This window comes from Ovis canadensis, chromosome 4 (genome assembly GCF_042477335.2).
Source record: "Ovis canadensis isolate MfBH-ARS-UI-01 breed Bighorn chromosome 4, ARS-UI_OviCan_v2, whole genome shotgun sequence".
Taxonomy (NCBI): Eukaryota; Metazoa; Chordata; class Mammalia; order Artiodactyla; family Bovidae; genus Ovis; species Ovis canadensis.
The window spans coordinates 39,338,433-39,351,952 of record NC_091248.1 but is presented as its reverse complement, the minus strand read 5'-3'; the positions used below and the strand labels follow the sequence as shown (position 1 = coordinate 39,351,952).

The following is a 13,520-nucleotide window of genomic DNA, read 5'->3' as shown; positions in this document are numbered from 1 at the left end:
GAAAAAAATTTTTTTAAGTAAGTCATTTTTTTTGAGTTCGGGGTTCACTCATATTTGCTGAAGTTAAGATACATGGTTGCCTTATTTCATTAACTGTCAAATCAGAAACTATGCAGGATCTGAGGATTATACTCATTTTGAATGCAAACACACATGTCGATGTTGTAAATATTGGCAAAAGACATGAAACTCCAGAGTCAGTGAAAAGAGTTTGTTAGGACTATAGCAGTAAGGAGAATAACAGAGCAGCACAGATTTTCTGAATTGCAATTCCTCCAGGGAAATGTCAGTAGAGATGGATGTTAGGCAGTGGAGCACGTTAAAAAAGAATCTTCTTATTGAGAAGCACTGCTGTTATACTGGGACTGCTGGCAAACCAGCCCATCCTCCTCTTACAAGAGAGACGTTGTCTTTATTACTCTAGAATACCAAGCAGATCTTCCCTATAGAGAGAGATGTCTCTACTTTGTAGAACACAAGCAAATTTGCTCCAAGAAGGTTTTGCCTGTTTTTGAAAGTCTGCCTGCTATATGAACATCCTTGAAAAGTCAGTTTGGTGTAGACTAGCTATTCATGCCCTTAAAAATGTTTGGATACAGCAGAGACCCATGAAAAATAATGTCCCTGTAATATCTAGAAGATGAAACTTTTTGAACAAACTTAGTGTTACACAGTGCAAGCTGTTTTCTTCTCTATTTTACCATGGCAGTATTTTGTTTCTGTCTTTTTTTAAAAGTAATGTTCTCTCTGAAATATCTACTCAAGAACTTTAAACAAAAATAAAAATTTTGAAATTTATGAGCCACCTAATTTCTATCGCATCGCCAAGACCTCAAACCTTTACTTCTCTTTCTCATTTTCTGTTTTCTGATTGGCCTGTAGTTCTTTATCTCTTTCTTCTCTTGTTCTTTTCCTTGGTCATTTGATGCCTCTGTTTAGTGTTAGTTTGGATTCCTTTCTCTTTATTTTTTGTGTATCTGTTAGAGGTTTTTGGCTTGTGGTTACTGTGGTGGTTTGGGTGGTTGAGTTGCTAAGTCGTGTCTGACTCTTGTATCTCCAGGCACTGTAGCCCACCAGGCTCCCCTGTCCATGGGATCTCCTAGGCAAGAGTGCTGGAATGGGTTGCCATTTCTTTTTCCAGGGGATCTTCCCAACCCAGGGATTGAACCTGGGTCTTGGCATTGCAGGTCGATTCTTTACTGACTGAGCCACCAGGGAAGCCCATGAGGGTCATGGTGGCTACCATGAGATTCATATATGACCAACTATGTATGTAGTAGTCTATTTGAAGTTGATGGTGGCTTAAATCCAAATTCATTCTAAAAGCACAGCATTTTATTCTTATCCATGTTTTATGTTTTTGATGTCATATTTTATATCTTTTTGCTTTGGGTATCACTTAAAATATTTTAGATACAGATGATTTTTACTACTTTTGTTTTTTAATCTTCATACTAGCTATATAGGCGGTTGATCTACTACCTTTACTATGTGTTTGCCTCGCAGTGAGTTTTTCCTTCATACATTTCTGGTTTCTAGCTATGGCATTTTACATTGAAAGAATTCCCTTTAACATTTCTTGTAAGGCCAGTTTTGTGGTGACAGACTGTTTTAGCTTTTGCTTGTGGAAAACTCAAGTATCTCTCTTTCAATTTTGAATCATAATCTTGCCAGCTAGAGTATTCTTGGTTGTAAGTTTTCTCCTTTCTGTACTTTGAATATATCATACTAGTTGCTTCTGGGGCTGTAAATTTCAGCTGAAAAATTCATATGTCAGAAGCTTTCTTTATCTCCTTTATACTTTAATAAAACTTTATTACACACACACACAAAAAAAATAGTCAATAGTCTTATGGAGCTTTTCTTATATATAACTAATTGATTTTCTCTTGCTGATTTTAAGATTCTCTCATCTTTGAATTTTGACATTTTAATTATAACGTGTCTTGGTATACATCTCTTTGGATTCATTTTGTTTGGTACTTTCTATATTTCCTGGACATGGATGTCTATTTCTTCCCCAAATTTAGGAAGTTTTCAGATGTTGTTTTTTCAAGCCAGATATGATGGCAGCTCTTCTTGCTGGTGCAGGACCCTCTGCCCCAGGCTGGGAAATCCAGTGTGGGACTCAGACTCCAAGCTCCTTAGGGGGGACCTTCACGTTTGCAGTATTCCTCCTGCATATGGAGTGAGGCACCAGGAGTGGGGGTCCTGACTAGGTTGGCCCTCTGCCTATTCCCGCCTGTCTTGATGCAGTCTTTCCTTTATACCCTTGGTTGTAGAAAGTCTGTTCTGCTAATGTTCAAGTCATTCTCAGAGATAATTACTCTACATATAGCTGTAGTTTTGGTGTTTCATGGGAGGGGTGAGCTCGGGGTCTTTCTATTCTGACCCTCAGAATAAGCCCTCTTATGATATAATCTCTTGTTGCTTTTCCTATTTCTAGTCATTCCATATTTAGTGAAATCTCTTGTTTGTAACTGTAGTATTTAACATGCTTCCAGAATCTTTTAACAAATCTCATCTAACCAAGTTTAAATTTTATTCAGTTATTTTTTGCAGTATATTTTTATATAAAAAAGCCAGACTATTTACCTAGTCCTGAATATATCTTGAGCTTTTTCTACCTCTTTTTATCTAAAACAATTTCCTATATCCTTATTTGCTACAATAATATTAACTATTTATGGACTATTTCAAATGCTTTTTTTTTTTTTTTTTTTAGCCTCAGAAACTTAAGTCGGAGTTATTTTGTTTTTATATATGGTCCTTGGCTTTATGTACCTATAGAAGTTTTGTGTTCATAAAGTTATCTATCTTCATGTTTGGTTTTCTGTATACTTTGTAAACTCTTTTTTTCCTGTATGTTCTTTGTCCTAGCATATAAAAGTCACATCTGGCCAAGATCTTCAGCAAATCATCGTAGAGCAATGCTACAACTTTGTTTGTATGAATGTAAGTAGTAAATACAAATGATTGAAAGTGCTTGAGAATTTGTGTGAATGTAATGTGGAAGAGTACTTAGTTTTCTTGATTCTTAAATATTTGATTTAAGATTTTCATAAATGAGTTATATTACTCAATATTTATTTCAAAATGTTATTTTCGTCTGTTGAAATAAGGAAATAACATTTTCTTATAACCTAGTTCCCACAGTGAGAAGAGAGTGATATTTCTTTAGACAGTATTCTCAAGTTTCTGATAAAAAAATAGATAAAAAGACAGGTTTGAATTAATGAATTCTTTAAATTTTAATAGCTATAATCTTATGGGTATCAACATTGTTTGAAAATTTAAAATTAAGCTTGATAGATATTTTAAATGTTTAAATATTTAAAGCTCTCCATTTTTCTCCTTGAATTAACTCTTAAGTCACCTAACCTCTTTTTACTTTCTTTTATTTTTCTGGTCTTTCAGGTTATGACCTCTGATTTTGAAGAAACCCAGAGGTTACTGAATATGCTGGAAGAGAGTAATCTTTCCATTTTATATCCTGTTGTGGTTATTTCAGTAAGTTAATTAACTCACTTTTCAATTTTTGCTTTTTTCTTTGAAATTGAGCTTTTCTTTTCAACAAAATTTCATCCAACTGAAGAAATCGAACTAAACCTAAATGAAGAAATTCTTCTTGGTGGATTCTTGAATGTGCTTTCTTACTCTGACTTCTCTAACTGCAGGTGCTTAATATTTCAATTATTTGGTTGAACTGACAGGTTTGAAAAACAATTTAATTCAACCTAGCAAAAATTTCATGTCTTTTCCTTCATTTGAATTACAGAGTTTACTGCTGAGTTGACCAGTTGTTTGGATAATGTGAAAGAACTTTATTTGAAAGAACTTTATTTTAGTGTATCATCAGAGTGCCATTAGAGAAGAAATCCCAAAGATTAAAAAAACAGTGGGGAAAAATCATATCCAATAAAACACTCTTACTTTTTTTCATCTTCTCTGTCCCATGGACAGCAAAAATAGAATGAACAACCAATGAGAGAGAAGTCCTAGAAAGATGGCCCAGGAAAGTTTGAGAGATTTTTTCTATGAAAGACTAAAGCTCTGTATTTAGTACAGAATTTACTTTTATTGGCTTTTATTTTTTATTTTTTTAATTTTAAAATTTTTAATTCTTACATGCGTTCCCAAACATGAACCCCCCTCCCACCTCCCTCCTCATAACATCTCTCTGGGTCATCCCCATGCACCAGCCCCAAGCATGCTGTATCCTGCGTCAGACATAGACTGGCAATTCGATTCTTACATGATAGTATACATGTTAGAATGCCATTCTCCCAAATCATCCCACCCTCTCCCTCTCCCTCTGAGTCCAGCTCAATTCCAGAAAAATAAACGACCCAATCAAAAAATGGGCCAAAGAACTAAATAGACATTTCTCCAAAGAAGACATATGGATGGCTAACAAACACATGAAAAGATGCTCAACATCACTCATTATTAGAGAAATGCAAATCAAAACCACAATGAGGTACCACTTCACACCAGTCAGAATGGCTGTGATCCAAAAATCTGCAAGCAATAAATGCTGGAGAGGGTGTGGAGAAAAGGGAACCCTCCTACACCGTTGGTGGGAATGCAAACTAGTACAGCCACTATGGAGAACAGTGTGGAGATTCCTTAAAAAATTGCAAATAGAACTACCTTATGACCCAGCAATCCCACTGCTGGGCATACACACCGAGGAAACCAGAGTTGAAAGAGACACATGTACCCCAATTTCATCGCAGCACTGTTTATAATAGCCAGGACATGGAAACAGCCTAGATGTCCATCAGCAGATGAATGGATAAGAAAGCTGTGGTACATATACACAATGGAGTATTACTCAGCCGTTAAAAAGAATACATTTGAATCAGTTCTGATGAGATGGATGAAACTGGAGCTTATTATACAGAGTGAAGTAAGCCAGAAAGAAAAACACCAATACAGTATACTAACACATATATATGGAATTTAGAAAGATGGCAATGATGACCCTGTATGCAAGACAGCAAAAAAGACACAGATGTGTATAACGGACTTTATTGGCTTTTAAAACTGTGTCGCAGAGAAGAATTTCAGAGAGCAAAACCAAGAAGTAATAAAATCAGAGCCCAGGCCTGAGAAACCAGCTGATAAGAATCTGCAGTCAGCAGCATTGCTGTGGGAAGGGATTCCAAACGTGAAATTCTTGAAACAATTGCTTAGCAGTTGGTGAATTCTAATGCACAGGCCTGTCCCATAATGTGGAAATTTACCTTTCGTTAGGTGAGATTATTAATACAGAATAAAGAAAATTTGCACTAAAAATAAGTAGCTGTCAACAAAGCCATGCGTGTAGAAATGAATTAGCAGTTGGGGGAAGTTTGATTATTTCACAGGCCTCTTGTATTTGACTTCATGCCCTAAAGATGAGTTCCAGGATTGCTACTGACTGTGGCAATCCAAATTCCTCATTTGACTGATTTTAACAGAAATATGGATGTTTTCATTGAGATTTTTAGGAACGTCATGAAGCGTTCCCAGTGTTGGAGGTCTCTAAGGCTCTATAGGATGGAGACAAAGTCAAAGTTCTGTTTTGCTCCCTGTTCGTCTCTCCATGTTCACTTGCTTAGAAATTTCATTCATATCAACTCTTTGGCCAACTCTTTTGTGATCCCATGAATTGTAGCCCACCCTGCTCCTTTGTCCATGGAATTTTCTAGACAAGACTACTGGAGTGGATTGGCATTTCCTCATCTTCCTGACCCAAGGATCAAACCTGCATCTTCTGTGTCTCCTGCATTGGAAGGTGGATTCTTTACTTCTGAGCCACCTGGGAAGCCTCATTTATATCATGTTCCCAGGTATTCTTCTAAAGAGGCAGAATGGTACTGTAAAGAGAGGAAAGCCTTGAATTCAGAAAACCTCGTTTCTTTGGTCAAGTGACTTCACTTTTCTGAGACTTGCTTTCCTCCTTTAAGAAATGAGGCTACTATAGCCCTACTTTATTGTCAGGGTTAAAATGATTAAATATAGTTCATGTTACAGTCCTAGGCCTTTGGCAGCCATGCAGTGTTAGTTTCATTTAATAGCCTAGCTCCTGCTCTTTCCAGTTTGGATGAGATGAATCAAAGCTCACTGCTGCTGCTCTAATCTGATTCCTGAGCTTCAGTTCTACATTGTTCAGCATTTTATTAGGTACTTCCATTTGAGTACTTGACTGTCCTCTCACAGCTAGCGTTATCAGATCTATCACAAAACAAATTCCCCATCAATTGACTTCTCTTAGTGGCAGTACAGTTGTGGCAGGTACCCAGGTGGGAATCTGTATCATCACTGAATTTTCCTCTACTCCTTTCCTCTGCCTCTCTTCATTAAATACACACACATTCTCTCTCTCTCAAAGTTTTTAAATTGTTAATTCTTATAGTTTATTGCTTCTCTTCTTTTCATACCTATTTGTAAGGCCTCTTCAGACAACCATTTTGCCTTTTTGCATTTCTTTTTCTTGGGGATGGTCTTGATCCCTGCCTCCTGTACAGTGTCACGATGGGCATCTGGTCCCATCATTTCATTGCAAGTAGATGGGGAAGCAATGAAAAGAGTGTCAGACTTTATTTTTTTGGGCTCCAAAATCACTGCAGATGGTGATTGCAGCCATGAAATTAAAAGACGATTACTCCTTGAAAGGAAAGTTATGACCAACCTAGATAGCATATTCAAAAGCAGAGACATTACTTTGCCAGAAAAGGTCTGTCTAGTCAAAAGTATGGTTTTTCTGGGAGTCATATATGGATGTGAGAGTTGGACTATAAAGAAAGCTGAGCGCTGAAGAATTGATGCTTTTGAACTGTGGTGTTAGAGAAGACTCTTGAGAGTCCCTTGGACTGCAAGGAGTTGCAACCAGTCCATCCTAAAGGAAATCAGTCCTGAATATTCATTGGAAGGACTGATGCTGAAGCTGAAACTTCAATACTTTGGCCACTTGATGTGAAGAACTGACATTTGAAAAGACTCTGATGCTGGGAAAGATTGAAGGCAGAAGGGGACGACAGAGGATGAGATGGCTGGATGGCATCACTGACTCAATAAACATGCTGCTGCTGCTGCTGCTGCTAAGTCGCTTCGGTCGTGTCGGACTCTGCAACCCCATAGACGACAGCCCACCAGGCTCCCCCATCCCTGGGATTCTCCAGGCAAGAACACTGGAATGGGTTGCCATTTCCTTCTCCAATGCATGACAGTGAAAAGTGAAAGTGAGTTTGAGTAAATTCCAGGAGTTGGTGATGGACAGGGAGGCCTGGCATGCTGCAGTACATGGGGTCTCAAAGAGTTGGACATGACTGAGCTACTCTACTGAACTGAACTGGTAGTTTATTGCAATTATTGTATCTCAATCTAAGTCCTTTGTATTACTTCCATAAGTATTCGAATTCAGTTTCCTGTTGACCTCTGTAAAGTTCTATTTCATCCTAGTAAATGCCAGATATTTTTGGCTACCTAGCATTCTTTATCAAGCTAAGGGAAAAGATGAACAGTCTTCTACTTAGGAAGGAAACGTCTATGAAAACTAGCTTTAGAATAGTATTTTTATAAGTCAGTATACCATAAAAATTGTACAATGTTCACTTTAAACAGGACAGTTGTCACTCCATAATATTTGCTTACCTGCTATTTTCCCATTGCATAGGTAGAGTCAGCATGGTGATATTAGGGTTATTACTAACCTTCAAAGGAAAATGGCATAACACATCTAGAATCTGAATCCTTGGGGTGGAGCAAACCTCTGGAAAGGTAAAGAATGCTGCCTTCTTTGAAAGCCAAGTAAATTGTCACCAGATTCTTGAATTATCCTGTGAATGATTGTGAAAGGCTTCATCTGTTTTCCTTCTGATGCTCCTTTGCCTCTAAATTGTCAAAAGGCCACTTCAGTTTTCCTGTGATTTAAAATTTGGCAGAGCCATTCAAATATTCCCCAAATAAATATCAATAGCTCTGAAGAAGATATTATAGTTGTAAAATAGAAGAGTCTAGATATCTGGGGACACAATTTTCACATTAATGAGAAAAATATATACACACAGGTAGATACAGTGTATGGGTATGTAAGTGTAAATATATATGCAGACTTATATACTTATATATGTAATTGAAAAGATATTATGTGAACCTTTTTTTTTTCAATTACATGTATATGTATTGCTGTTGTTCAGTCTCTCAGTCATGTCCAACTCTTTGCGACCCCATGGACTGCAGTATGCCAGGCTTCCCTGTCCTTTACCATGTCCCAGAATTTGCTCGAACTCATGTCCATTTAATCATGATGCATGATGCCATCTAACCATTTCAGCCTCTGTCATCCCCTTCTCCTCCTGCCTTCAGTCTTTCCCACCATCAGGGTCTTTTCCAATATGTCAGCTGTTTGCATCAGGTGGCCAAAGTATTGGAGCTTCAACTTCAGCATCTGTCTTTCCAATGAATATTCAGGACTGATTTCCTTTATGATTGACTGGTTTGATGTCCTTGCAGTCCAGGGAACTCTCAAGACTCTTCTCCAACACCAGAGTTCAAAAGCATCAATATATGTATGCTGCTGCTGCTGCTGCTGCTGCTAAGTCACTTCAGTCCTGTCCAAATCTTTATGACCCCATGGACTGCAGCCTACTTGGCTCCTCCATCCATGGGATTTTCCAGGCAAGAGTACTGCAGTGGGTTGCCATTGCCTTCTCTGCAATATATGTATATATGTCTGCAAAAGATATTATATGAACCACCTTTTGGCTTCTGTGGTAGCTCAATGGGTACAGAATCCTCCTGCAATACAGGAGACACAGGAGATGTGGGTTTGATCCCTGGGTAAGGAAGATCCCTTGGAGGAGGAAATGACAACCCCACTCCAGTATTTTTTCCTGGGAAATCCCATGCACAGAGTAGCCTGGCAGCCTACAGTCCATGGGTCACAAGAGTCGGACATGACTTTGCAATTAATCCACCATTATGTGAACCAGGCAGCTCTAAGGCTATGGTGTGTCTACTTTGCTTCTATTGGAATTACTTCTCTAGAAGATTAAACCAAGAAAAAAACTACCTTACCATGGTTTTTTTTTTTTTTTTCTATAAGGCTTTTGTTAAGCACTCTTAAGTTCTAAGAAAAATCAATTCCTTTGCTTCCCTCAATAGATAGATATTATTCATTAGAAAATAAATGCAAAGTGGCAATTAGAGTCATAGAAAAGTATCTCCAATTTTATTCTGGGGCAATGTGATTCAATGGTTATTGAATCCATGCATAGAAAATGGCAACCCACTCTTGCCTGGAAAATTCCATGGACAGAGGAGCCTGATGGGCTATAGTCCCTGAGGTTGCAAAGAGTCAGATATGACTCAGCGACTGAGCACAGAGCACATTGTAAATGGTTACAGTCCTATTTTGTCTGGCTGAAATTTAGTACAGGGGTCCTTTTTCCTGTAGAAAGGTTTATCAACTTTGATTTTCAGTCCATCTGAAGAGGGGAAGACTTGGTAGGAATCAGCCAGATGAAGAGTAAAATTGTGGTTGAGTAGGTGTCGGTGAGGGTTTTTTGGTTAAGTTTGTTGTCTGCAGTGCCATCATGTTTTACCGTATAGGGATGAGTATTCAGAAGAAGCGGAACTGAAGGTCAGTTTAGCTGGGACATTTGTTTGGTGAAAACATTAGGTCATGTTCTCAGTGCTAAGAAATTGACGTCAGACCCACAGAACTGATGAAGCCCACATGTCTCTTCTATTATATTCTTATGTAGACACAGACAGTATTTTTGGAATTCCCCATTAGCTGTCATTTAGTAATCATTCAAAAGGTATATGTGGCTTCCTTCATCTGGAGCTTCATCTGGAGCATCTACCTCTTGGAGGGAGCTAAGTACTAATGCAATGGATAGGTAATGGTGCTGGGTTCTAAGTATTTAGGATGATTAGATTTTAGTTTTAGTTCTGCAGGAGTCTTGGTTTTTCAAAGATTAACTTCTCCCTGGCTTTTATGAAAGCAAAATGAGTTAGGGAATACTTAGTGTAGGAAGGGTTTTATTATTTAAGATAAGCTGGCACAGGTAGAAGCAGCTGCTTTAAGATCTATGTAAAGAAAGGAGCAAAATTTTAGCATGAAGAGTAGGACAAGTAATTGGGGTTTTATTTTGGAAAAACTAAGATATTTATTAAAATAATTTTGTCTTCTGTTTTTAAAATTTAGGTTATGTTTGCAAAAATAAACTTTTTTGAATGACCTTGTAAACATTTATATGGTAATATGTACACAATAAACTGTGGAAAATTCTGAGAGAGATGGGAATACCAGACCACCTAACCTGCCTCTTGAGAAATCTGTATGCAGGTCAGGAAGCAACAGTTAGAACTGGACATGAAACAACAGACTGGTTCCAAATAGGAAAAGGAGTACGTCAAGGCTGTATATTGTCACCCTGTTTATTTAACTTCTATGCAGAGTACATCATGAGAAACGCTGGACTGGAAGAAACACAAGCTGGAATCAAGATTGCTGGGAGAAATATCAATCACCTCAGATATGCAGATGACACCACCCTTATGGCAGAAAGTGAAGAGGAACTAAAAAGCCTCTTGATGAAAGTAAAAGTGGAGAGCGAAAAAGTTGGCTTAAAGCTCAACATTCAGAAAAGAAAGATCATGGCACCTGGTCCCATCACTTCATGGGAAATAGATGGAGAAACAGTGGAAACAGTGTCATACTTTATTTTGGGGGGCTCCAAAATCACTGCAGATGATGACTGCAGCCATGAAATTAAAAGACACTTACTCCTTGGAACAAAAGTTATGACCAACCTAGATAGCATATTCAAAAGCAGAGACGTTACTTTGTCGACTAAGGTCCGTCTAGTCAAGGCTATGGTTTTTCCTGTGGTCATGTATGGATGTGAGAGTTGGACTGTGAAGAAGGCTGAGTGCTGAAGAATTGATGCTTTTGAACTGTGGTGTTGGAGAAGACGCTTGAGAGTCCTTTGGACTGCAAGGAGATCAACCCTGGGATTTCTTTGGAAGGAATGATGCTAAAGCTGAAGCTTCAGTACTTTGGCCACCTCATGTGAAGAGTTGACTCATTGGAAAAGACTCTGATGCTGGGAGGGATTAGGGGCAGGAGGAGAAGGGGACAACCGAGGATGAGATGGCTGGATGGCATCACTGACTCGATGGATGTGAGTCTGAGTGAACTCCGGGAGTTGGTGATGGACAGGGAGGCCTGGCATGCTGCGATTCATGGGGTCAGAAAGAGTTGGACATGACTGAGTGACTGAACTGAGCTGAATGACTTCCTTCAAGGACATCTTTGAATATTTTCAGTTTTTAAAAAAGTATTTATTATTGTTGTGTTCAAAATACTTTTTTGGACCATCTATTTGGTCATCCTTCTTATATTCATTTTATGTATTTTAAGTAGCCTAATTTTGCTAGCTTCTTAATTGTCGATGATGTTAAGTGTGATTTAAAGAGTTTAATCAATGTTAATTTGATCAACTTAGAAAACCTTTTGTTTTGATAAGTATAACGAAATTATAGTTATAGTCAATTATTAGAATTTTCCAAATTTCTGTAGTCAACTGGAGACTGACAGATGGCAAAAGAGGTGCCAGCATTAAAGTGGGCAGAGATAGTCAGGTGGATCACTTTGTATGAACTCTCAGTGAGTCTGTGTGCCTTAGGATGGCATTTGTTATCCTATGCCACCTTTCAACGGTGAGCCCCTAGGAACACATATTTGGACAAAAAGCACATCTTGTATTCGTCTACGCTCTACCTGAAAGAAAAAAAAAAGTCTTTTCTAAACTAGAAACTGGTTGGCATGAAGGAATTTAAAAAATTTAGATCCCTTTCTGTGTTTTGTAACAAGAAAAAACTTAAAAGAAAAAAAGAAAAAAAAAGCTTTCTTTCATAAAGTTGTGTAGGAATTGTGTTTAAGAATCCTTCTCAGATGTGATTTCTGATGCTGTTTAGTCTATCACGTAAGTTATCAAGGGGCCAAGTTTTTGTTATCCTGAGTTGACTGAAGTTTTTGTTAGCCTCTCTTTCTTGTGGTTACCAGGGAGTATAAGGTACTGGTAGTAGCTTTTTCAGATTGCAGCTGTCAAGAGGGTCATCTGAAAGCTCTTTTTGGAATCATTTGAAATAGTAGCTTTCAACGTGGGACATGTTCATTTCTCTGTTTTCTACTCTTATTGTTTGCTTTTGTTCACTGTGTACATAATGATAAATCTTTAGAAAGGCCCATAAAGTAAATTTGCTAAAATTTATTATGTTTATTAAAATTTACTATTTTAATAAAGTAGAAAACTAGTAAAAGGTAAAGTCACAAAATTTCTGATATAAAAATCACTTCAAAAAAAAAAAAACCTATGTAGGCTTTTACTTAAACTGTTTAAGACACTAAAGTGCTAAGAGTCTTGAATTGTAGCCTGAATCTGCTTAGAAATTAATGATCAGAGACGTATTTTTTCCCCCAACAATGGAAAAGAGAGTTCAGGAGACAGAACTAAACACAAAGCAATTTTCCATCCAAGTTTATGTAAAGCCAGTTGTGAAACTGTCAAAAAAATATTTTCCAGGTCCAAAAAGTAAAATAGAGATTCTAATTTATTTGGATCTGGCAAGATTTTCATAAAACATTCTTTAATACCACTATCAGATGAGATTACGTGCATGCTTATTCATTTCAGTCGTGTCTGACTTTGCGAATCCAACGACTGCAGCCTGCCAGGCTCCTATGTCCATGGGATTCTCCTGGCAGAAATACTGGAGTGGGTTACCATGCTCTTCTCCAAAGGATCTTCCCCACCCAGGAATCGAACCCAAGTCTCATGGCTCTCCTGCATTGCAGGCATATTCTTTACTGCTGAGCCACAGGGGATTAGATGAGATTAAGGAGAGTATATTCTTACTGCATAAACATAGTTGATCATGTAATAGGCACCAGAGAAATGTTTAATTTTTAAAAGCAGAAGAAAATTGGCTACAAATCTAAATGGAAATTTGAAATTGAGAAACCAAGAAAACTCTTTAATTTTACTTGATAAAACAGTTTATCACTTTCCACAGAAAAATGATTTTATGGTACTTATCTGGATGATTACTGTAGGACTCTACTTTCCTCTGACAATGCAGGCAGTCATTTTATTGGTGCTTTAGAAGAGATAGGAATCTTTTCATGAATTTACTTAAGCAAAAAACAAATTCCCATATGGAATTTTAATGCTTTGAAAAACATAAATAAACTTTCAAAAGTGCCTAATTTAGTTCTGGTTCTCAGGAAGTAGCTTATTGACATAACAGATCAGAATACATGATCTTTAAAATACTTCAAAATGTTTAATATTTGAACATGTCAGCAAATAAAAAAAAATAGAAAGCCAACATCAATGGACACTTGATACATTCACATCTGGGGAACTGTCACAGAGATGTAAATTGTTTCCAGAAGGTTCCATGCTCACCAGGGGCAGAGCCAGGAACAGAATCAATCCAATGTGCAGTTTATCATATAC

At 37.6% G+C, this 13,520-nt stretch overlaps 1 protein-coding gene across 4 annotated transcripts in view; it reads left to right on the top strand.

Annotated features, from left to right (window-relative positions):
- CRPPA (CDP-L-ribitol pyrophosphorylase A) overlaps window positions 1–13,520 on the top strand; it is a 373,607-nt gene that overhangs the window by 196,188 nt on the left and 163,899 nt on the right. For all 4 annotated transcript variants that reach the window (XM_069587589.1, XM_069587592.1, XM_069587591.1 and 1 more), the window contains 2 exons: window positions 2,881–2,955; window positions 3,418–3,510. In XM_069587589.1, the coding sequence (XP_069443690.1) occupies window positions 2,881–2,955; window positions 3,418–3,510 (168 nt within the window). The remainder of the gene's footprint in view (window positions 1–2,880; window positions 2,956–3,417; window positions 3,511–13,520) is intronic.